The sequence below is a fragment of the Schistocerca serialis genome, chromosome 2, assembly GCF_023864345.2.
Source record: "Schistocerca serialis cubense isolate TAMUIC-IGC-003099 chromosome 2, iqSchSeri2.2, whole genome shotgun sequence".
NCBI lineage: Eukaryota > Metazoa > Arthropoda > Insecta > Orthoptera > Acrididae > Schistocerca > Schistocerca serialis.
In genome coordinates this window covers 864,209,912-864,232,953 of record NC_064639.1, presented here as the reverse complement: position 1 = coordinate 864,232,953, position 23,042 = coordinate 864,209,912, and the positions used below count along the sequence as shown (strand labels likewise).

General features: G+C 40.7%; 1 protein-coding gene across 2 annotated transcripts in view; it reads left to right on the top strand.

The window, feature by feature from the left end:
- The window catches only part of LOC126458171 (mucin-17-like), a 309,041-nt gene that overhangs the window by 140,266 nt on the left and 145,733 nt on the right, over nt 1-23,042 (top strand). Inside the window, exon 3 of one of the 2 annotated variants that reach the window (XM_050095041.1) lies at nt 13,359-13,940. In XM_050095041.1, the coding sequence (XP_049950998.1) occupies nt 13,359-13,940 (582 nt within the window). Of the gene's footprint in view, nt 1-13,355; nt 13,941-23,042 lie in introns of both variants that reach the window. The other variant, XM_050095040.1, reaches the window with a different exon arrangement.

The following is a 23,042-nucleotide window of genomic DNA, read 5'->3' as shown; positions in this document are numbered from 1 at the left end:
TAAGCTGGTCTAACAGTCTCTGTTAAGATACTCATCTATAAAGTACGAGGAGTTGCCTATCAAAAAGTTTTTGAAGTCTGTTTAAACTGTGCTTTATGTGAAATCAAGTTTTTAATTGTTGCTGGCAATTTATTGAAAATGTGTTCTTATTCCTAGTATTGATACTGTGTATTGAGCTATTGGTTGGAAATAAAGATATACTGCTTGCAGCAAATTTCATTAAGAAATAAATGTACTGAGAAGCATTGGTTAGAATACCAAATTCCTTGAACAGGTTTCTACATGATGATCTTGAATTTATACCGCAAATGATTCTTATCACACGCTTTTGCACCCTAAAAACTTTTGCTCGTTTTGGTGAGTTACGCCAGAATATGATCCCGTGCAACATAATAGAATGAAAATAAGCAAAGTATGCTAGTTTTTTTTATATTTATTAACTTTCCTGGGGGGGGGGGGGGGGCGCTCTGTAAAGTTTCGCCGTGACGCCACAGAAGCCCCCTTAGTTGTTGAGATCACACTAAACACTTATATTTGTCAACATTCAACTGCCGTTCGCTTTACTATTGTCATTTACAAAGTTCATTGTTATGAATCTGAATTTTTTATTGCACGAGCCTTTCATCGTTCCACTGCTATTAGATGTCATGCACTCAGTTAACTAAGGGCGACTCGTCGTAATTTGATTACGCATTTCTTTATTTACATTTTCGTTCTTGGCGTTTACCTTTTCCGCTTGACTGTGGCCTGTTTCCTAACATTGCCTCGATTATAAATCGTTCGTCCACCTATTCAGGCGCGTTCCCATGGAAAATTGGGCGAAAACCAGGGATGGACTAAAGGCCCGTCCACACGCAACGATCTGTCTGCGCAAATGTCTGCGCACAGCCGGCCGCTGGTGGCCGAGCGGTTCTGGCGCTACAGTCTGGAACCGCGCGACCGCTACGGCTGCAGGTTCGAATCCTGCCTCGGGCATGGATGTGTGTGTTGTCCTTAGGTTAGTTAGGTTTAAGTAGTTCTAAGTTCTAGGGGACTTATGACCTCAGCAGTTGAGTCCCATAGTGCTCAGAGCCATTTGAACCATTTGTCTGCGCACATCACATCTGCGCAGACAGATCGTTGCGTGTGAACAGATGATTTGCACCAACCTGAGGTGTGTGCAAACCTGGAAGTTGGAGTTGGAGGTTTGAGCGAAACCTCTCAAATCTGTCGGTTCAAACCACATCTGCGCAGACAAGTTGGAGCGTGTGGACAGGAGATCGTCGCAAATCTGGCGCGAAACAGCTGTTTGCTCAGTCTAGTGTTTGTATTTGTGTGCACAGGGCATTAAAATGGCTGATACTCGTCAGTGTTCTCGAGAGTTTGTAAGTGAATTCATTGAAATATACAGAAACCACCCATGTTTGTGGAAGATTAAAAGTAAAGAATATAGTGACCGAGACAAAAAGACAGCAGCATACAATGCTCTAATTGAAAAATTGCGGGCAGTTGGCGCCTCTGCAAACAGAGAAACGGTAATAAAAAAATAATTTCGTTGCGAACTGGTGAAATTATTTGCGGATGGATGTTGAAACTTATAATTATCTCTTAAAGCATGTAACCCCTCATATTATGAGAAAAATACTTGTATGAGAAGGGAAATTTCTCCTCATGAACGCCTGGCAGTAACATTAAGATTCCTAGCAACAGGAAGGAGCTACAATGATTTGGAATTTTCATCTGCAATATCGAAACAAGCATTGAGTGAAATAATACCCAACACATGTGAAGCTATTTACGCTTTCCTGAAAGATGAGTTCATGAAGGCAAGTCAAGTAAATTAATCTGTCAGCGAACTGTTTACCGAAAAGAGTTATTCAAAGTTCAGGAATCTAGAAGACCTGGTGTAGGAGTAGATCAAGTATACCAGCCAACGTTATGGTATTTTGATCTACTTGGCTTTCTTAGTGATCAAGAAACGCCAAGACCAAGCAGGAGTACAATTGAAGATGAAATTGGAGTGCCAATGTGGGAGGAAATGGAACACGAGGTTATGTAAAACAAAACAGGTTCGCCCTGCAACTCTCGCAGTAAATTTACGTGACAAAACTGCTTTCGCTTTAGCAGCCACTGTCTGCACCATTTTGACCGCTTTCTCTGTTTCCTGCGGTTGGTCTGAATGTTTTTTGCAACACAAGTTGTGAACACAGACCACAACAGAACTTCCTCCATTTCTATTTTTCAAAATAACTGAATTAAATTTTGACGTTTTCGGGGAGCGTAGTCGTTTGCCACTGATATTTCTTTTCTACACCGACAGATGGCGGGCGAGTAGTAGATTGGGGTTTGTGTCGTGTGAACACACCACATTTGCAGCGATCTTTTGCATGTACAGACATCTGCGCCGATGTCTGCGCAGACAGATCGTTGCGTGTGGACCGGGCTTTATGGTCCTCAGCGTCTTTGTTATATTCATAAATGCATTCAACACTGGCATAGCAACATAAAATGTTACAAGATATATAATTATGACAGTATGAAACGTTATAAAAAATTTAGACATTGTTTCATAAAATATTACATGAATATGAAATTTTTCAGAATTTCGTTAGCGTTCTTGACAACATATTTTAGATACTCGTAGAAGCGGCAAAAATTAAATGCACACAAGTTAACTACAAAGTTATGGAGGTCAATGACCTGAACCCCCTGCGTTTGAATGAAGGTATTTACAAAGTCATCCTTCATTTAATATTACTGAAAAGAATTGTTGTGCTCTTTCTCTGTACTTAGATACATATTCTGACAACTTCAGCAAAAAGTAACTACAGTGACAGTTCTAGCTTCATTACATTAAGTGCTTAAATCATTTACTTCATATTCTGGTTTAGTACCGTATTTTCATGTACAGTACACAATCACATACTAAAAGGCACATACATATAAAAAAAAATACGCCCGCATCTCGTGGTCGTGCGGTAGCGTTCTCGCTTCCCACGCCCGGGTTCCCGGGTTCGATTCCCGGCGGGGTCAGGGATTTTCTCTGCCTCGTGATGGCTGGGTGTTGTGTGCTGTCCTTAGGTTAGTTAGGTTTAAGTAGTTCTAAGTTCTAGGGGACTTATGACCACAGCAGTTGAGTCCCATAGTGCTCAGAGCCATAAAAAAATACAAACATAAATAACACCAAAGTTAAGCTGAATGTGTACGAAGTCTTGACTAATGAATATTCTTGAAACTTGGATTACTATGTACAGTTATCAGTTGCGTATTTAGATAATCTCTGAGGATGATTTCCTGCTGTTCCACAGGTATTTTGCATAACACAATTTCTTTATCTAATATGACATGTCTTTCACAGACAAATTAGTTTATCTTTACCGTAATATTTTGTCTGTATCTTTCACTGGCAACACCAGCGAAGTGTGAAAACTATACAGGGGGGTCCATTGATAGTGACTGGGCCAAATATATCTCAAAATAAGCATCAAACGAAAAAACTACGCCGGGCGATGTGGCCGTGCGGTTCTAGGCGCTTCAGTCTGGAACCGCGTGATCGCTACGGTCGCAGGTTCGAATCCTGCCTCCGGCATGGATGTGTGTGATGTCCTTAGGTTTAATTAGTTCGAAGTTCTAAGCGACTGATGACCTCAGAAGTTAAAGTTGCATAGTGCTCAGAGCCATTTGAACCAACCATTTGAAAAAACTACAAAGAACGAAACTCGTCTAGCTTGAAGGGGGGAACCGATGACCTCAGAAGTTAAGTTGCATAGTGCTCAGAGCCATTTGAACCAACCGTTTGAAAAAACTACAAAGAACGAAACTCGTCTAGCTTGAAGGGGGGAACCAAATGGCGCTATGGTTGGCTCGCTAGATGGCGCTGCCATAGGTCAAACGGATATCAATTGCGATTTTTTTTTAAATAGGAACCCCTATTTTTATTACATATTCGTGTAATAACATTCCGCCAGTGCGGACGGTATTTGCTTCGTGATACATTACCCGTGTTAAAATGGACCGTTTATCAATTGCGGAAAACGTAGGTATCGTGTTGATGTATGGCTATTGTGATCAAAATGCCCAACGGGCGTGTGCTATGTATGCTGTTCGGTATCCTGGACGACATCATCTAAGTGTCCGGACCGTTCGCCGGATAGTTACGTGATTTAAGGAAACAGGAAGTGTTTAGCCACATATGAAACGTCAACCACGACCTGCAACAAATGCTGTTGCCCAAGTAGGTGTTTTAGCTGCTGTCGCGGCTAATCCGCACATCAGTAGTAGACAAATTGCGCGAGAATCGGTAATCTCAAAAACGTCGGTATTGAGAATGGTACATCAACATCGATTCCACCCGTACCATATTTCTATGCACCAGGAATTGCATGGCGACGACTTTGAACGTCGTGTACATTTCTGCCACTGGGCACAAGAGAAGTTACGGGACGATGACAGATTTTTTGCACGCGTTTTATTTAGCGACGAAGCGTCATTCACCAACAGCGGTAACGTAAACCGGCATAATATGCACTAATGGGCAACGGAAAATTCACGATGGCTGCGACAAGTGGAACATCAGCGACCTTGGCGGGCATTATGGGAGGAAGAGTAATTGGCCCCCATTTTATCGATGGCAATCTGAATGGTGCAAATGTTTCAAATGGCTCTGAGCACTATGGGACTTAACATCTATGGTCATCAGTCCCCTAGAACTTAGAACTACTTAAACCTAACTATCCTAAGGACATCACACAACACCCAGTCATCACGGGACAGAGAAAATCCCTGACCCCGCCGGGAATCGAACCCGGGCGCGGGAAGCGAGAACGCTAGCGCACGACCACGAGCTGCGGACTGAATGGTGCAATGTATGCTGATTTCCTACGTAATGTTCAACCGATGTTACTACAAGATGTTTCACTGCATGACAGAATGGCGATGTACTTCCAACATTATGGATGTCCGGCACATAGCTCGCGTGCGGTTGAAGCGGTATTGAATGGCATATTTCATGACAGGTGGATTGGTCGTCGAAGCACCATGGCCCGCACGTTCACCGGAACTGACGTCCCGGGATTTCTTTCTGTGGGGAAAGTTGAAGGATATTTGCTATCGTGATCCACCGACAACGCCTGACAACATGCGTCAGCGCATTGTCAATGCATGTGCGAACATTACGGAAGGCGAACTACTCGCTGTTGAGAGGAATGTCGTTACACGTATTGCCAAATGCATTGAGGTTGACGGACATCATTTTGAACATTTATTGCATTAATGTGGTATTTAAGGTAATCACGCTGTAACAGCATGCATTCTGAGAAATGATAAGTTCACAAAGGTACATGTATCACATTGGAACAACCGAAATAAAATGTTCAAACGTACCTACGTTCTGTATTTTAATTTAAAAAACCTACCTGTTACCAACTGTTCGTCTAAAATTGTGAGCCATATGTTTGTGACTATTACAGCACCATCTATCATAAAGCGAAAAAAGTGGTCAACTAAAACATTCGTATTTCTTTACGTACTACATGAATATGAAATAAAAATGGATGTTTCTATTTTAAAAAACGCAGTTGATATCCGTTTGACATATGGCAGCGCCATCTAGCGGGCCAACTATAGCGCCATCTGGTTTCCCCCTTCAAGCTAGACAAGTTTCGTTCTTTGTAGTTTTTTCGTTTGACGCTTATTTCGTGAGATATTTGGCCCGGTCACTATCAATGGACCACCCAAACTGACAGAGTTTTTTTTTTTTTAATCAAAATATGCCATTAACCTAACAAATACTATTCTTTCTAGGATCTTTGACAAAATGGGAAGAAGGCTAACTGGTCTGTAATTATCTGGGAACATGTGATCACCTTTTTTGAATAGTGGTAGTACTCTGGAAATCTTCATTTTGTGCGGGAAGATTCCTTTTTCGAGACATGAGTTGACTAAGTGACAGAGGGGTTTAGCAATTTCCCAAGTAGTTAGGTTCAAAATTTTATTTGACAGGCCATTTATGTCTGTGGATGCTTTTCTTTTTAGTTTCTCTGTTATTTTTCTTATCTCTTGTTGTTGCCGGATACAGGTAACATGAGTTAATGGGTGACTTTTGTTTATTCTCAACTAGTTTTTGGCCTTGCAGAGAATCACTATTGTTACCGTTTGTAAGTTGTTGGAAGATGCTGTTAAAATATTGGTTGAAAGTGTGGCTAATGATTATTGGATCTTCTGTTACAACAATATTGATTTTTAGGCTTAAGCTTTTATTGTTATTTCCTGATGACTTTTATGTTTCTCTGTTTATTATCTTCCAAGTACTTCTGACTTTTTTGGGAGCTTGTGTAATAACATTTCCATTGCACAGTTTTTTTAGTTATTAAAGTTTTATTGTATATCTTTTTATAGGCTCTATAATATTCAACAAAATTAATAAGTCTATCTGGAGCTTTCCAAATTACATGAAGAAGTTTCAACTTTGACAGGATACTAATAGACCTTTTGTTAGCCATGGCAGATTTCCTCACTTTTTCTTTATTAGTTTAGTTTTGGTTGGCAAGCACTCTTCAATTATTTTTAAATATGTATCTAGGAAACTGTTATATTTATCATTAACACTATTAGATAAGTATATTTCTGGCCACTTTTCATTATGTAGTTATATCTTTAGGTATGTTATGTTAGAACTTCTCATGTCTCTGTAAGGGATAATGCTGAGTGACTCTAATTTCCCTACTTCTTTTATTATTACTGTGAGTTGTGATCCGATGTTTCTTCTATAAGGCAATTATATCTGCCAGACTGAATATTTGTAATTATGTAATCAACTGCAGTTTGAGTGTTCATACTTATTCTCGTATAGTTTTTAATTGTGTTAGTTAAACCATACATTATGAATAAGCTCTCTAGTTCCGTTTTATGTTTTGATTCAGATAGGGAGTCAATATTCAAATCTCTGCATAAAATTAACTTGTTCTTTGATGGTACTTTTCCATTTAGAGATTACATTTATTGTTGCAACTCAGGTATCCCTTATACAGTTCATCTATCCCTAAAATTTTATACTTTTTGTGCACTTTACAGTGTCTGTTTCCACATATTCAGGGTAAAAATTTATATAATGTGGCTGTGATGCCATAGCAGAATGTCACTTCCCTGTTTCACTAATCGTAGACTGGCTCGGATGGAAGAAAACATTATACGAATCATTTTGAAAGTCACCATTTTGTTCATATAGTTCAAAAAGAGTGTAATCGTGGAATGGCTCCATTGTCAAAGCGAACACAATGTGCTGAAGTACATGTGTTAAAATTGTAGCTGCTGCTATTCGTTGAAGGGTCACCACTGTAGTGGTTTTAATGGGGTCATGAAGAGTGGACTGAGCCCTTTTGAGGTCAAATGAGCTATTTGACTGGGAAGTAACAGCTCCAGTCACGAAAACTGACAAAGGTATGTAGAGTGGGGTGCTGTCCACATGCCTCTCCATACCCACATCTAGTGGCTGAGGATGATGACATGGCGGTCAGTCAGTACCATTGAGTCTTCGAAGGCCTGTTCGGAGTGAGTTCCGTTCAGAATGCTCACAGAATACTAATAAATGCAGTTAACACACACTTTATTACTGAAAAAGTATGTACAACAGAAACATGTGTGCACAATACAATTGCTCATAGTGAAATTTTATTATGTAATATTTTATGTCATAAGTAGTGAAGTCCCCATGTATCCAATACCATGTTACAACAATAAAGGTTATGTACACATGGTAATTGTATTGTACTTCTACATACATCATTGTGAAATTCACATTAAAAACAAATAAAACATTGACAATAAGTGGAAATTTAATGTAGGCATTGTCAATGAGATAATATCTTATAGAACTGAACTACGAAAGAACAATATGGAATGATAATAATAAGTAGACAGGCACACACCCATTCACATGTTGTTAATGATGCGCAACTCAAGAACATCCTGAAGAGGCCTGTTTAGAGAACTAGATATACTAACTACTTCTTCTCAATATATTTACTCCTTAATAAAGTTTGTCATTAAAAATTATCACTTTTTTGAACCAACAGCTCAGTTCATGGAATCAGTATTAGAAATGAGAATAATCTTCACAAGGATTTAAAGTCACTTACTCTTGTACAAAAAGGTGTGCATTATTCAGGAACACACAGTTTCAATAACTTGCCAGCAGCCATTAAAAGCTTAACAACCAATGAAATTAAGTTTAAGAGAAGCCTAAAGGATTTATTGGTGGCTAACTCCTTCTACTCCATTGATGAATTTCCCAGTAGAACCAGTTGATTTGTGTGTGTGTGTGTGTGTGTGTGTGTGTGTGTGTGTGTGTGTGTGTGTAAAAAAAGTACAATCTAACTTCTGCAGTAATGTGTTCATTGGTTCATTGTAAGTAAGTATTGTAGTTGTTCTATTATATGTTTACCACATTATAAATAAAGGAACATTTTTATTAAATTTTAAATTCAGTGCATTAGTGCAATCTTAGTAAATGTTTGTTGTAAAATGATCCTTACATATAATGCTCATAAAAAAGACAATCATTCCGCTTGGGACCTGTGGAAGGTACATTAGCTTATTTGTTTTGGTTGCAAATATTTATCATGTATTATTGTTTTTCTGATAGGTTCTACATCCTGGAGGACCAACTCACTGTAGATCAGTTGGAATGAAAGTAAATCTGATCTAATCTAAAAAAGCTTTGGGATTAACATAAATGATACTATGCAGTTAGTATAAGACTTTAGAAATTTTATTAAAGATTTTCAAAGAACTTTAGTGTCAAATACAGTTACTGTATCAAATTTATCTTCCTGTTTCAAGTAATGACTACTGTGGTTTTATGATTGTAGGTTGTAGGAAACATGATCAACAAAAAAAGGGGGAAGTTCCATTGAACAGACTTTCAGTGAATTGATATAAAAAAATTCGGAAAGAGTAATTGAGAAGCCACATTTAACACAATGTTCTTTAACTTAGCTGATATATGTATTACAGTAGACATTATGAATTTAGTGGCATATTGTCTTTCTCTAACATTCTTCCTCAGGATCTCAGTGGTGCTTTCTTGTTAAATAATCCATTGTGATAGATTTATTATGCTGACATGTTGCTAGATTGCCATTATGTATGTGTTGAGTCATGTACTTTCTCAAAGCACTGCAAGTGTACGCAGCTGTATTTATGCATACTGCAACCCTCACTTTCCACTACACACTACTACTGCTCATCTCTTGTATCAACAAAATAACCTCAAATAACCAGTGCAGTTTTCTTTGAGACATTAACAGAATTGACATCTTGGGTTGTCGGGTGTTCTGCCGGATATCAGCGTCGTACTTGCACGATATTTCGGTCACGTAGCTCGAGACCTTCATCAGGTGCGACCTGAGACTGCTCCTCGAGTGGACCTGGTCCAGTATTTATGCCTATGGCCTTCCCCCTCCACCAACGGCTGCAGGCGCTTCCTCTGTGGTCCGCGCCCATTCCCTGTGACCTGCTGGAGCGTTGCTGCTCCGTTTTCCGTCCGCTGCGGTTCTAGGTGTTCTCTCTGCGGTCCGCGCCCACCAAACCCGCTCCTGGGGGTTTCATCTACGGTCTGGGGTACCAGGCGTTCCCCCTGCGGTCCGCGCCCGCTCACCACGACCTGTTGGAGCGTTGCCGCTCCGTTTTTCGTCTGCTGTGGCTCTGGATGTTCCCTCTGCGGTCCGCGCCCACCAGTCCCACTTCTGGGGGCTCGTTTACCATCTCCATGTCTCTGGTTCTTCTCCAGCTGGCCCCGTTGCTCCTTTAACAATTCCAGAGCCGGATCCCAGGCTCTGCTTAGATGGTACCCTGTGTCACGATTCATAATATCGTCAGCCATTTTAATCTCAATCGATTCTCTTATAACACTGTCCCAAAATCTGGGTGTTTGTGCTAGAATCTTGGTATCCTCATATGAGGATCTGGGTGTTTGTGCTAGAATCTTGGTATCCTCATATGAGGATACCAAGATTCTAGCACAAACACCCAGATTTTGGGACAGTGTTATAAGAGAATCGATTGAGATTAAAATGGCTGACGATATTATGAATCGTGACACAGGGTACCAGCTAAGCAGAGCCAGGGATCCGGCTCTGGAATTGTTAAAGGAGCAACGGGGCCAGCTGGAGAAGAACCAGAGACATGGAGATGGTAAACGAGCCCCCAGAAGTGGGACTGGTGGGCGCGGACCGCAGAGGGAACATCCAGAGCCACAGCAGACGAAAAACGGAGCGGCAACGCTCCAACAGGTCGTGGTGAGCGGGCGCGGACCGCAGGGGGAACGCCTGGTACCCCAGACCGTAGATGAAACCCCCAGGAGCGGGTTTGGTGGGCGCGGACCGCAGAGAGAACACCTAGAACCGCAGCGGACGGAAAACGGAGCAGCAACGCTCCAGCAGGTCACAGGGAATGGGCGCGGACCACAGAGGAAGCGCCTGCAGCCGTTGGTGGAGGGGGAAGGCCATAGGCATAAATACTGGACCAGGTCCACTCGAGGAGCAGTCTCAGGTCGCACCTGATGAAGGTCTCGAGCTACGTGACCGAAATATCGTGCAAGTACGACGCTGATATCCGGCAGAACACCCGACAACCCAAGATGTCATTAGATCGCCGGGAAAGCCTGAAGAGTTACATTAACAGAATTGTTTATATGTATATTTTGTTTCATACTATACATTCTGTTGTTTGCATGTTATTTGAGCCTTTAAGAAAATATATCATAAAAGTAATAAATTTACAACATTGCACAGAAAATAATATAAAAGCCTCTAAACAAGTAGTTCCCTTGACCACTACCTGATGGCACTACATTTACACAATGTTTGTGTATACATTGAGATACTTAAAAACTGAATTATTTGTCAAATTGATAAATCAAAGAAAGAAAATTATGTTGTGCCTTCATCTCTCCAATGTGCGTATAGTTAATGTGTGTTCATGTCTTGAATGTACTATGTCATTACAACTCACAGAGGAAGTCTTTTGCAGCACTCTTCCTCTGTGTTGTTCATCTTTCTGGAATGCTTATTGCCTGAGATTGATGACGTAGACTGAGAAGTATCGAGAAAGTGCTGTGGATGTTTTGTCACCAATCATTTAATGAGCGCTAGTGTGTCACAGAGGTGCTTATTCAATGTAGATGACACAGCATCGTGTGTCATTGAGAGACTACTTTCAAAATCTGGTATGTTTCAAGAAGGGTAAAGCTATGTTACCCCCCCCACACACACACCTTACAAAATTACCATGATATTAAATATTAGAGAAATGAGTTCGAAATTCACAGAAGCTTACCAGCAATAATTCTGTCCATGCACAATTTGTGAATGGAATTAGAGAGGACCTATTACGGTAAGGTAGTTTGCAAAATAAAATTGAAGCTGTAGATGTAGAAGTGTATATATGCATGTAGAGTAATTTGTCACTTCATTATAAGAATCCCCTGACATCTAATATTTGCATACCTTTCCTAGTTTTTTATGCAACCCAACTACGCTATCTGATCAAAGGTATCTGGACACACCTGCGGCAGGTGAAATTTACAGCTAGATATCACAAGAGGCAAATATGTCAGTATAAAAGGAGGCAGGGATTATTGTTTTATCAGTAAAGGTGCAGTAACAGCAGAATGGGTTGATACAAAGAGCTCAGTGACTTCAAACATGGGATAGCCATGTGAGTAAGAAGTCCATCAGGAACATTGCAACCCTGCTGTCCAAGTAGACAGTTTGTGGTAATATTGTGAAGTGGAAACACCAAGTAACAATCACAGCTAAACCAAGACCTGTCAAACCTCGTGTGATGACAAACAAGGATTGATGAGCATTGCAAAGGGTGATTGTAAAAAATCACCTGAAATCAGCAGAAGAAATCACTAGTACCTCCAGTAGTCGAGCTAGCACAATGTGTTCGAAGTTGGTAAGAATGGGGTACAATAATACAGCAGCTGTTCATAAGCCACTTATTTCTGTAGCCACTACTAAGCAACGCTTGAAAGTGGTGTGTAGAGTGATACCACTGGACATTAAATGACTGGAAATGAGTGATTTGGAGCGACGAATCACACTATACCACGTGGCAATCTGATGGAATGGTTTAGGTTTTGCCAATGTCTGGAGAACATTATATGCCATTATGTGTAGTGCCAACAGTGAAGTATGGCGGAGGTGATATTACAATACAGGGTCGTTTTTTGTAGATAGTGTGTGAGTCCTTTATTGTGCCTAAGAAAACACTACATGCAAAAAGGTAGGAACACATTTTATAGCATTTTGTACTGAGTACAATAAAGGAATAGTTGGAGATGATGACTGATTTTATCAGCATGAATGTGCACCCTGTCATAAAGCAGTGTCTGTGGGGCAATGGTTTTTGGAAAATATCATTCCTGAAATGAACTGACCTACCTGAAGTCCTGACCTGAAGTCCTGACCTGAAGTCCTGACCTGAAGTCCTGACCTGAAGTCCTGACCTGAAGTCCTGACCTGAAGTCCTGACCTGAAGTCCTGACCTGAAGTCCTGACCTGAAGTCCTGACCTGAAGTCCTGACCTGAAGTCCTGACCTGAAGTCCTGACCTGAAGTCCTGACCTGAAGTCCTGACCTGAAGTCCTGACCTGAAGTCCTGACCTGAAGTCCTGACCTGAAGTCCTGACCTGAAGTCCTGACCTGAAGTCCTGACCTGAAGTCCTGACCTGAAGTCCTGACCTGAAGTCCTGACCTGAAGTCCTGACCTGAAGTCCTGACCTGAAGTCCTGACCTGAAGTCCTGACCTGAAGTCCTGACCTGAAGTCCTGACCTGAAGTCCTGACCTGAAGTCCTGACCTGAAGTCCTGACCTGAAGTCCTGACCTGAAGTCCTGACCTGAAGTCCTGACCTGAAGTCCTGACCTGAAGTCCTGACCTGAAGTCCTGACCTGAAGTCCTGACCTGAAGTCCTGACCTGAAGTCCTGACCTGAAGTCCTGACCTGAAGTCCTGACCTGAAGTCCTGACCTGAAGTCCTGACCTGAAGTCCTGACCTGAAGTCCTGACCTGAGGTCAATGGCACATCTTTGGAATGAGTTGGAACATCAACTTTGTTCTCAACCGCAGGGTCACTACCTTATGTGGTTTTGGCTCTTGAGAAGGAATAGGCTGCCATTCCTCTACAGATATTCAGGCACCTCAATGAAAGCGTCCCTAACAGAATCAATCCACCATTAAATGTGAGTGATAAGAACACCCCATATAAATGTTTACTAATAAGTGTCCACGTACTTTTCAGCAGATAGCGTACTTTACCAAACCATTTTTAGAGAATATATATTTGGATATTTGACATAGTCTTTTGTCTTTCAGCAGCTGAGCGGCAGTGGATATCAGACCACCAACATGCCCCCCATGCGTAGTGTGGCCATTGGTACTGAGGATGAATATTTCCATTCAGCAAGAAGAACGAGGGATGGCCAAGGAAGCAGTGGTAATGCAGAACCTATGGTAGCCAGATTGCGTGTGCGGACACCACATGACATTAGTGATATGAGTAGTGCAGGAGTTTCCCCAGTGGTTCAGGTGCCTCTACAACAGTCAGACCCCTTTAATGGACATATAACTGAAGTGTCATCACTGCCACACAGATCAGACAGTGTTCAGGGTATTGATAGTATTCATGCAATTGGAGCTACAGAACAGTCACCATCGAGCAGTACAGTATTGCGTTTGTCTGCAAGTGGTACTGCAGTTCAACAAGAGGAGTTAGGGAGGAGTGCCTCAAGACAGTCGGAGCCTGTGGCTCACACATCATCCCCGGGAGAGGCCTGTGTAACACAAGACCCCACATCAGATTGTGCCCCAGCGGAAGACACAGATGTAGTGTGCCTTTCAGTCAAGTCTTCACCAGCTGTGGTGCAAAGTGGTCCCTCAACATCCCGACCATCATGTGAGGTAAGTATAGTGTTGACTCATTGCTGCATCAACTCTTATGCAGCAGGATACTGGAAATCTTACGCTTAAGTTGTACCTTCCCACAAACCCATTGAACATCAAGAACCATACTGACGTAAGTTGTTATTGCTGCAAAAGAATGAAGAAGAATGCATCTGACAATAAGTAAGTACTGTAGAGAATGAAACAAGTCACCTGCTTAAGATCATGAACAAGTTGAGTCCCACAAAGTTACTGCATATTTTCATGAGTGTAACACTAGCAACCTAACACTTGTGTTTTTGCTCTTGTGTTGTGGTCTTCAGTCCAGAGACTGGTTTGATGCAGCTTTCCATGCTACTCTATCCTGTGCAAGCTTCTTCATCTCCCAGTACCTACTGCAACCTACATCCTTCTGAATCTGCTTAGTGTATTCATCTCTTGCTCCCTCTATGATTTTTACCCTCCACGCTGCCATCCAATACTAAATCGGTTATCCCTTGATGCCTCAGAACATGTCCTACCAACTGACCCATCCAATTTTCATCCAGAGCGCTATGTGAGTTCACTCATTTGCTCGGAATGGGAGACCAACAAGTGTCTGCCACCTTTGGCCAGTTGGCAATGACAGACTCGAGGTGCACACCCTACAGTCCTTACCAAATGATTTTACAGAAACTATTTGGTAAAAAAAAATCATTTTTGCTTTACCTGTAGCTTTATGTGTCAGGTTTGTGATGATGTGCTCATCATTTTGTTAAAGGTCATAGTTATTGTGATATTTACGTGGAAGTAAGGCACTGCGTGATATTCAAAAAAGTTTTCAATGCAAAATAGGGGTCATTATGATTTTGCATTTGGCACATGTTACATAATATGTTGCTATGTATGAAATTTAGCTAACATATTGAAATTTTCTTTAGACTTGGGTGGAGTTCTCTATCTGTCACCAATCTTGTGACAACTGATCTGACGTAACACACGCCTGTGATTGCGCTGCGCCAGCGATAAAGCCAAGATGACATATCCACATTATTCCACATATTTCATAAATGGTTTGAGATATCCGTTAGAGGTTTTGGAGAATGACAGCATGCAAAGAGGGGAGTATTTTACCATATGGTTACTACCCAAATTTCATTACCTAAGTATTTTGCTACTAACTACAGAATTTTTCAATGAAAGAACGTAATTGTTAAGGGCCATCGAAAGCTGGTGAAATGAGAGATGCTATGGGGTTTGGAACTACATTAGTGAAGAACTGCACAACTTTTACTCAAAATTCACCACTCATGGTGCTTCTTTGAAAGAAGAATGGTTAACAACTCAGGCAAAAATAAATTGCTACACTCGGCCTTGGGTGAGGGGTCAACCTCAGTGTAGGCAGTACCTAGGGCGGCCACTCGAAATGGTATTTATCAGATGAAAGGGAGTATCGGTGCCACCACATACGACAATATCAACATGGAACTAACAAAATGTTTTATCAAATTACAAAGTGCTTGGATTGAATGAATTATGTAAACAGAAGCTATCAGTAGCTGCGGTCCTGTTCACACTGTTTTTTCATTACAGTGCATAGCATATGTTTGTGATGCCATTCTGAATGCACTGTCACGTATGTGAAGTGGTCCCAGACATAGCAACATGGGATAAGAGATCTGTTCAAAAAATTTCGGAACTTTGTCTGCAAAATTTTTCTACCCTTTCCTTGTACTTATTGTGCATGGTCTCCTTCAAAATACTCTCCTCCTCAATTGATACACTATTCCCAATGCTGATTCCTCCTCCGGAAGCAGTGTACCCTATTGCCAAGGCAGATTCCTCTTCCGGAAGCAGTCTAGGTACACCTCTTGCAGGATCCTGCGAAGTGCCGTCTACGAATTTTCTTTTATCTTGTCTATCGTTGTAAAGCTTTGTCCTTTCAGTGAGGTGTTCAACTTCGGAAATTAAAAAGAAGTCTGCAGGGGCCAGGTCTGGAGAGTACAGAGAATGAGGCAGCACAGTGATTTCATTTTCTGTGCAATAGTCAAGCATCAACAGCAATGACTGTACGGTTGTGTTATTGTAATACAAGAGCGATGAATCGTCTCGCCACATTTCTGGCCGTTTCCTTCTCACATTTTCTCGCAGGTATCACAACACGTCTCGGTAGTACCATCAATTAACAGTTTGTCCCTGTGGTACGAATTCGAGATGAACTAATCCTTCAAAGCAAAAACAAAAAGTATCAGTATGGTTTTGACATTTGACCTGACCTGAGAAGCCTTTATTGGTCTTGGAGAACCTTTCCCAATCCATTGTGGAGACTAAACCTCGCATAACCGTAGACCTACATCTCATCACCAGTTACAATTCTCTTAAAGAACATCTCATTATCATTTGCACGATCCAAAAGCTCGTCACAGATTGAGCTGTGGGACGAACTTGGCAGCAAAACGATGCATTCCAAAACGCTGTGTTAGGATTTTATGACATGATCCAGGTGAAAAGTTACTTTTTTCTGCAACGCTTTGGACAGTCAGTGTTCGATTGGCATGCACAATTTCGTTGACGTGTCGATGAGCAGTAGATGTCAAAGGGCATCCTGAACGAGTTGTCTTTAACTTCCATCCAACCATTTTTAAAACGTTCGAACCATTCATAACACAAGTATGGCCAAAGCACTTATTGCCGTTGGCTTCTGGCATCATTTGGTGTGTGTCTATAAAGTTTTTCTTGGGTTGCACACAAAATTTAATGCAGATACATTTCTCCTCTAACTCTGCCATCTCGAAATTCGCAATCTGTGCAACATTGTTCTACCCATTACAGCAATGAACAATAACTTAACAGCCATACAACAGTGGAACTTCTGGCCGTTACACATTAAACACCGACATGTGCACAGATGCCATCCGCATTTTGCTCCACCGTTGGTGCGAAATGATGAATGTTCCAGAATTTTTTGAACAGACCTTGTAAAAGAAGCCAACTTTTATGAGTTTTTCTTGGTGTTGCTTAATAACCAATGACCATGACTAGCCTTATATGTGCTGTATTGAAGCCGAGCTACTCCTATATAGATTAGGATGTATACACATCATATGTTGAACTACGCAATGATGTTGCATCAGGAGATGACCACAGACATTTGCATTCAGTACCGGCTACAAGTACCACAAAAAGACAGATCAGGGTGCAACGTTTGGGTCCACACAGGCAGCTGTACTAGATGACATACCCGCTTTCTACATATGTGAGAAGGACAACTAACACTTCACAAATTGTAGGTCAAGAATCTTACTCCATCATATGATATTTCAAATGGTTCAAGGGATCTCATATAGGTAAGAAACAAGATATACAATACATATTATCAGCTTCTGTTAACGAAAGACACAACCTCTTCAGATTCCAGAGGGGGTAGCTAATCAGTTACAAATTCTAGTCTAAGTTTGTTGTCAGCAAATTACAGTAATATATACTCCAACAAGCACTCTTTGTTTGTTACACCTGATGGGAATACTTAAAGCTGCTATTGGATTGTATTGAGAGAGGAAAGGGGAGGATTTGAAATTCAAGGAGCACACTTATGCTTTACCCTCTGTGGTGAATCAATGTTTTCAGCTGTGTGCTTGTGGAACATTCCCAAACTGTAGAGCAGATTCTGGACACGTGCAGTACAGATACACATTGAGGTATACAGACTGTGTGAGCAATGGTGGCTGATAACATCATTCAGGGACGAAATCTGGTAATATTTTGCACCTGCTGTGTCATCAGGGACCATTGGGAAATGTTTTCTTGCGGCAGGAATAAGAATGTGTGCAAATGTTCCCAGGCTACCACTGACACCAGGACACTGCCAATCATGGCCAATCTGGCATCCTGAAAGTGTTGACTGGAGAGTAGAAAGGCACTGAGAGTAAGTTCTGTGTATATGTGATTGATTTACATATATACGTGTATGGCATAGGCCTGATGAACTGCCTATTCTGTTATGCATTCGCCCATGACACTTGTCCCATCCTCGGCTTCCATTGGGGGAGGGGTTAGTGACATCAGTTACAACTTGGGGCTACATTTGGTGTTTCTACATGGTAAAGTAACCAGTGCCTGCTACATTGCACAGGCTGTTATGGTCATGCTACTGCAGTTCTTCAACATAAAGGCAATGTGCTTTTTTCCCAGGGCAGTGCATGTCTACATATGGCTGCTGTGAAGCATGGTGGTGTACAATTTCCCTGGCTGGTGAGATCCCCAGACCTTTCACCATTTGGACACTTGTGGAACATGATGAAGTGGGAACTTACTCATTATCCAGAATCTGCAAGAAACATGGCAGAATTGCAATAAAAGGTGCAAGATGCTTTGGACAGTCTATTGCTGGATGCCATTCAGCACCTTTCTGCATTCGAGAGTAGTACATGCTTGCTTTGTTGATGGAAGGGGGGGGGACTGTGTTTTTGTGTATTGATGTGATATGAAATAGAACAAGCATGTGAGGATTGTGTAAGGGAAAGTGAATGGTCAGCTTCGGTTTCTCAGGAAAATTCTGGGAAAGTGTGGTTCATCTGTAAAGGAGACTGCATATAGGACATTAGTGTGACGTATTCTTGAGTACTGTAAGTGTTTGGGATCTGTACAAGGGCGGATTAAAGGAAGACATCAAAGCAATTCAGAAGTGGCCTGCTAAACTCGTTGCTGGTGGGTATGAGCAACACACACGTTTTGGACATGCGTCAGGAAATCAAATGGAAATCCCTCAAGGGAAGGTGACATTTTTTTTCAAAGAACGCTATTGGGAAAATTTAGAGAATTACCATTTGAAGCTGGCTGCAGAATGATTCTGCTGTCTCCAGCATACATTGCGCATAAGGACCAGATAGATAAGATATAAGAAATTGGGGCTTATATGGGGGCATGTAGATTTTCATTTTTCCCTTGCTGCATTTGCGAGTGGAACACAGAAGGAAATGACTAGTAGTGGTATCGGGTACCCTGCACCACTTGCCGTACGGTGGATTGCAAAGAATCTATGTAGATGTAAACTGTTTGGACACCCTTTATGATGCACATGTGTTTCACTTGGTTTGAATTTATCATATACTCTTACAATTAGAAACTACCTGTCGCCTCACTTGTCAGTAGAATGATCTTATTCGTGAAGATTTTACAATTTTTTCAGCAGAGTATGTTCTCCAAGAAAATTAAAAAACTGGGTGATGCACATGTGTTCTCCTGGGGGAAGACTTGTGCCATGGCTCAGGAGCCAAAGGATGTAAAATTCACCACAAAAAATTGAGTGTAATTTGTGGTAGCTATAAACATAAGCAGTAACCTTTCTCTGTCATGGCCAGCCATGGCAGAGCCATCAGATGTGCAAACTTATATACACTAGACATACATCAAACAAATTTGAGAGTGAAACACATTTACACTTATTTGCAAGTCGAATCACAACACTCAAAAACATCACAAATACATATGATGAAAAAAAAAATGTATGACATTAATGGTTCACAGCATTTGAATACAAAACCTATTAATATTCGAAAGAATACTGAACACAGTGCCTCTAAAGTAGCTGTAATCAGTTACTAAACTTCTTAGACACATGTACCTCGGTGGACCAGGTAGGTGCGGAGGTATTATGCACTGCCACTCCGTTCTTGCAATTGGTTCAGGCATTTTTGTCACTGCTAGCTCCCATTCACTACAGAGGCATGTTATTCCAGCCAAGATGCTTCACACATTAGCTTTTAGATGTAACCGTCGTTTTTAAGCAGCATTATATATTTCACAGAAATGTAGGTTGCTATGATGTGGTACAAATTGAACTGTGTTGATGAAATGAAAATGCACGCTTTATATAGGTATAAGTGCATGCTGCATGGTCTAGCATTGTCATATAAATGTAGTTGTTCAGTAGTTTTTTAAACTTTACAAATGATATCAAAAAGACAATTTTTCTTCTCTGTGTGTGAAAATGGGCAGTGGACAGTTTCTACACATGCTGTCATGTAAATATCACACGATGATTTTTCTAATGAGACAACTTAATGGGTTGGATGCAGCAAAGCAATTCAGAGGTATCTGGAGATTCTTTTGCAAACCATTAATGGGAAATTTTATAGAAATTACATTTGTGACAGACTGCGCAACATATACCTAGCATAAGGACCTTGAGGGCAGGAGAAATCGGGGATCATATGGAAGCACATAGTTGGTTGCCCATCATTAAAGTATCATTACTTGATCACAAGGAATGTTTATTAAGAGATTACATGACAATTATGTAAAACTTTCAAAATTGTTTAACAAGCAAACAGGATCCTAATTTCATCTCTTCGTTCAGACATGATAGTGGAGGAATGTAGTAGTTTGACTCCACCGATGATGCCTAGAGAAATGTGTACATATTTTACAACTATACCAAATATAACGGAAGATTGTTTTAGGATTTTGGTGCAGCTCTTCACAGTAGCACATTTGCTGCAGCTAATTCCCCATAGTTCATATAGTTCATCTACACACGACAGTTCATCTACAAACGACATTACATCTACACATGACAGTAATATCCTACATCCAGTAGCTCACAGTTAACATAACGGATAGTGAGAGTGTCATGGTTGCATGTGGCCATCATTACAGTGAACTACACCCCGATGTAGCATGACTCAATCCTCGTGCCACAGACACTCATTCTGCTGGAAGACAAAACACAGTTTGTTATACTGGACTACCAATGTCCCACATCTCAAATGCACATAAACAACTGATATGAATATCAAACAATTCGAAGGGTTTTCTAAATAATTTCTGATTAATTATATAGATGCTTGTGCAGGAAAATGTGCTGTAATAGTTCTTAAAGGTGTGTGGTTGATATGGCAGAGTTGGTAGAGTACTTACAGTTCTTGTAATAGTGCATTCATTTCATAATGTCATACAGTATAGTATATGGTGCATTCAGTAAGGTAGTAGAAGTAGATTAATATTATGTATCCAAACAGGTTCCCAGCTAGATACAAGTAGTAGTAGTAGTAGTAGTAGTAAAGTCATGCCATACTGCCTCTGGCACCATATCTGCATACTTCATGACAGATTACAGTATTATTCTTTAATTAATACTCATTTTGCTGTAGGTATGCCTTGGTGTGATGGGAATTTGTTACTGATATAGACGAAATATAAATTCTAATCATCCTTCCTATAAATGGAAAGTGATCCAAAGTCCAGGCTAGCATGTTATTTTAAGTGATTTTTAGTTGAGTGCTCACCTAAATTGTGTTTTACTTTATACATAAGGTGTCTAACGTTTGCAGTGGATTTCTAAATTGTGGCTAGAGGAATCTGGAGGTGTGAGTGATGTAAAACGAGTTTCTAATAGATTGGTGGGATAGTGGGACTTCTGCAAGCAAGATTACGTGTTTCCATAGGGTTTCTAAATCATTTTCTGGTGAATGCTGGTATGATTCCTCCAACTGGCATAATTTCTCCAACAAGGGTGCATGTGCAGAAGGTGCACATATATATGTGGTATAGACATGTGATGATGGTTCCACAGGATTTCTGACTCATTTCCAATTAATACCAATGTGTCTCCTTTCACAAAGTAGACTTTTGCCGACAAAGGTTGTCAGTGGTTACGATAGTGAGGATTGGCTGTTACAACCTACACTAACTCCAGATGACCGATTCTTCCAGATTCCTAAGGATATTTTTACACAACTGCCGTAAATTGTGGGTACAGAGGTAATGTCCACTAAAGTTATGGATGTGTTCAGATAAAACAAATTTGGTGACTATGACATCAACGTGTTTCCCTCAAAAAGATGCAAGACCATTTGACCCTTATACTACATGCAGTTATATAGGAGCTTGTGCAGAAAGCCTTTTGCTGATCCCAATAGCAAGAGTGAGGACATGTGATGGGAAATGATTACCCATATAGGCTTTGGGGAGGGGATGAGGGGTGGGGGGGTGGCAGGATTTCTAAAAGCCTGCTAGATTGAAGGGCATTATTGAAATATAATCAACTGTACTGAGAAATTGAAATGTTTCCAATAATCTTTAAACTTAGAGTTGTTCAAAACTGTGTAGAATTTAGTGTCATGGAGGGTACTATGAAGTATTTGTAACAAATTTCAGACCTTGAGTATTTTATAGTGATGATAAAGTTGGAAATGTGTGTACTGCACAGTGGAGTACTATATAACACTCCACCCCACACACTTACATGGTACAGCAAAACTGTAACAAATCGCCCTGAAACAGTTACAGAGTAGACATATATATTGCTATGCTTTACTTGACGAAGTCTAATGTCACAATAACCTGCCGACGTCACGTGCAGTTCCTCATTTTTTATTTTCATTGTGAAGGCAGTGTGAGACATTACAGAAAGAAGATGCACACATACCACCAAAAACATAAGCAGAGTGGTGAATGACCACATTTTCTTCTATGATGAAGATTGCTGATTAATATGCAACAAATTTCATGACATCACAGTTTACTAAGGACCCTAATCTAGCCATGCCTAACATTAAAAAAATGTCCAGTGAGTTTTTGTTGAAATCTCCATGAAATATCCCCAAGAAGCAGCCATTTCTGCTGAAAAAAGAAGAGTTGAAGCCAAGTCTTTTTGGAAAAAGCATTTAAACCAACTACTCAGTCATTTCAGGGTGTGATTCAAGGAGGACAGCTATTCAGAAAGATGACAATGATGATGATGATGATGATGATGATGGTATCATTGAAATGCATAAAACCATATGGGAAAAAACCACACACATCAGGCATGCAGCGTATAAGTTTTAACCAAGCACATGATAAAAAGACAGTGATAGAGACCTTGAAAGAATGCCAGATTTACTGAATCCATTATTCTTAAATGCTTAAAAATTCAATAAGCATTGATCAAAAGACATAGAAATCTATGGTGAAATATTATTTATGACAGAGGAATATAACACGGCCAATGGAGTAGGAGCAAAGAGCCTCAACACTGCAAAATGCAAAAACATTACTAAACCAACATTAGAAGGTGTATCTGGCAGTGTCATGATTGACATTTAGAATTAGAAAAGTAATAAATCTCACAACACATCTACTATGACTGTAGTAATTCAC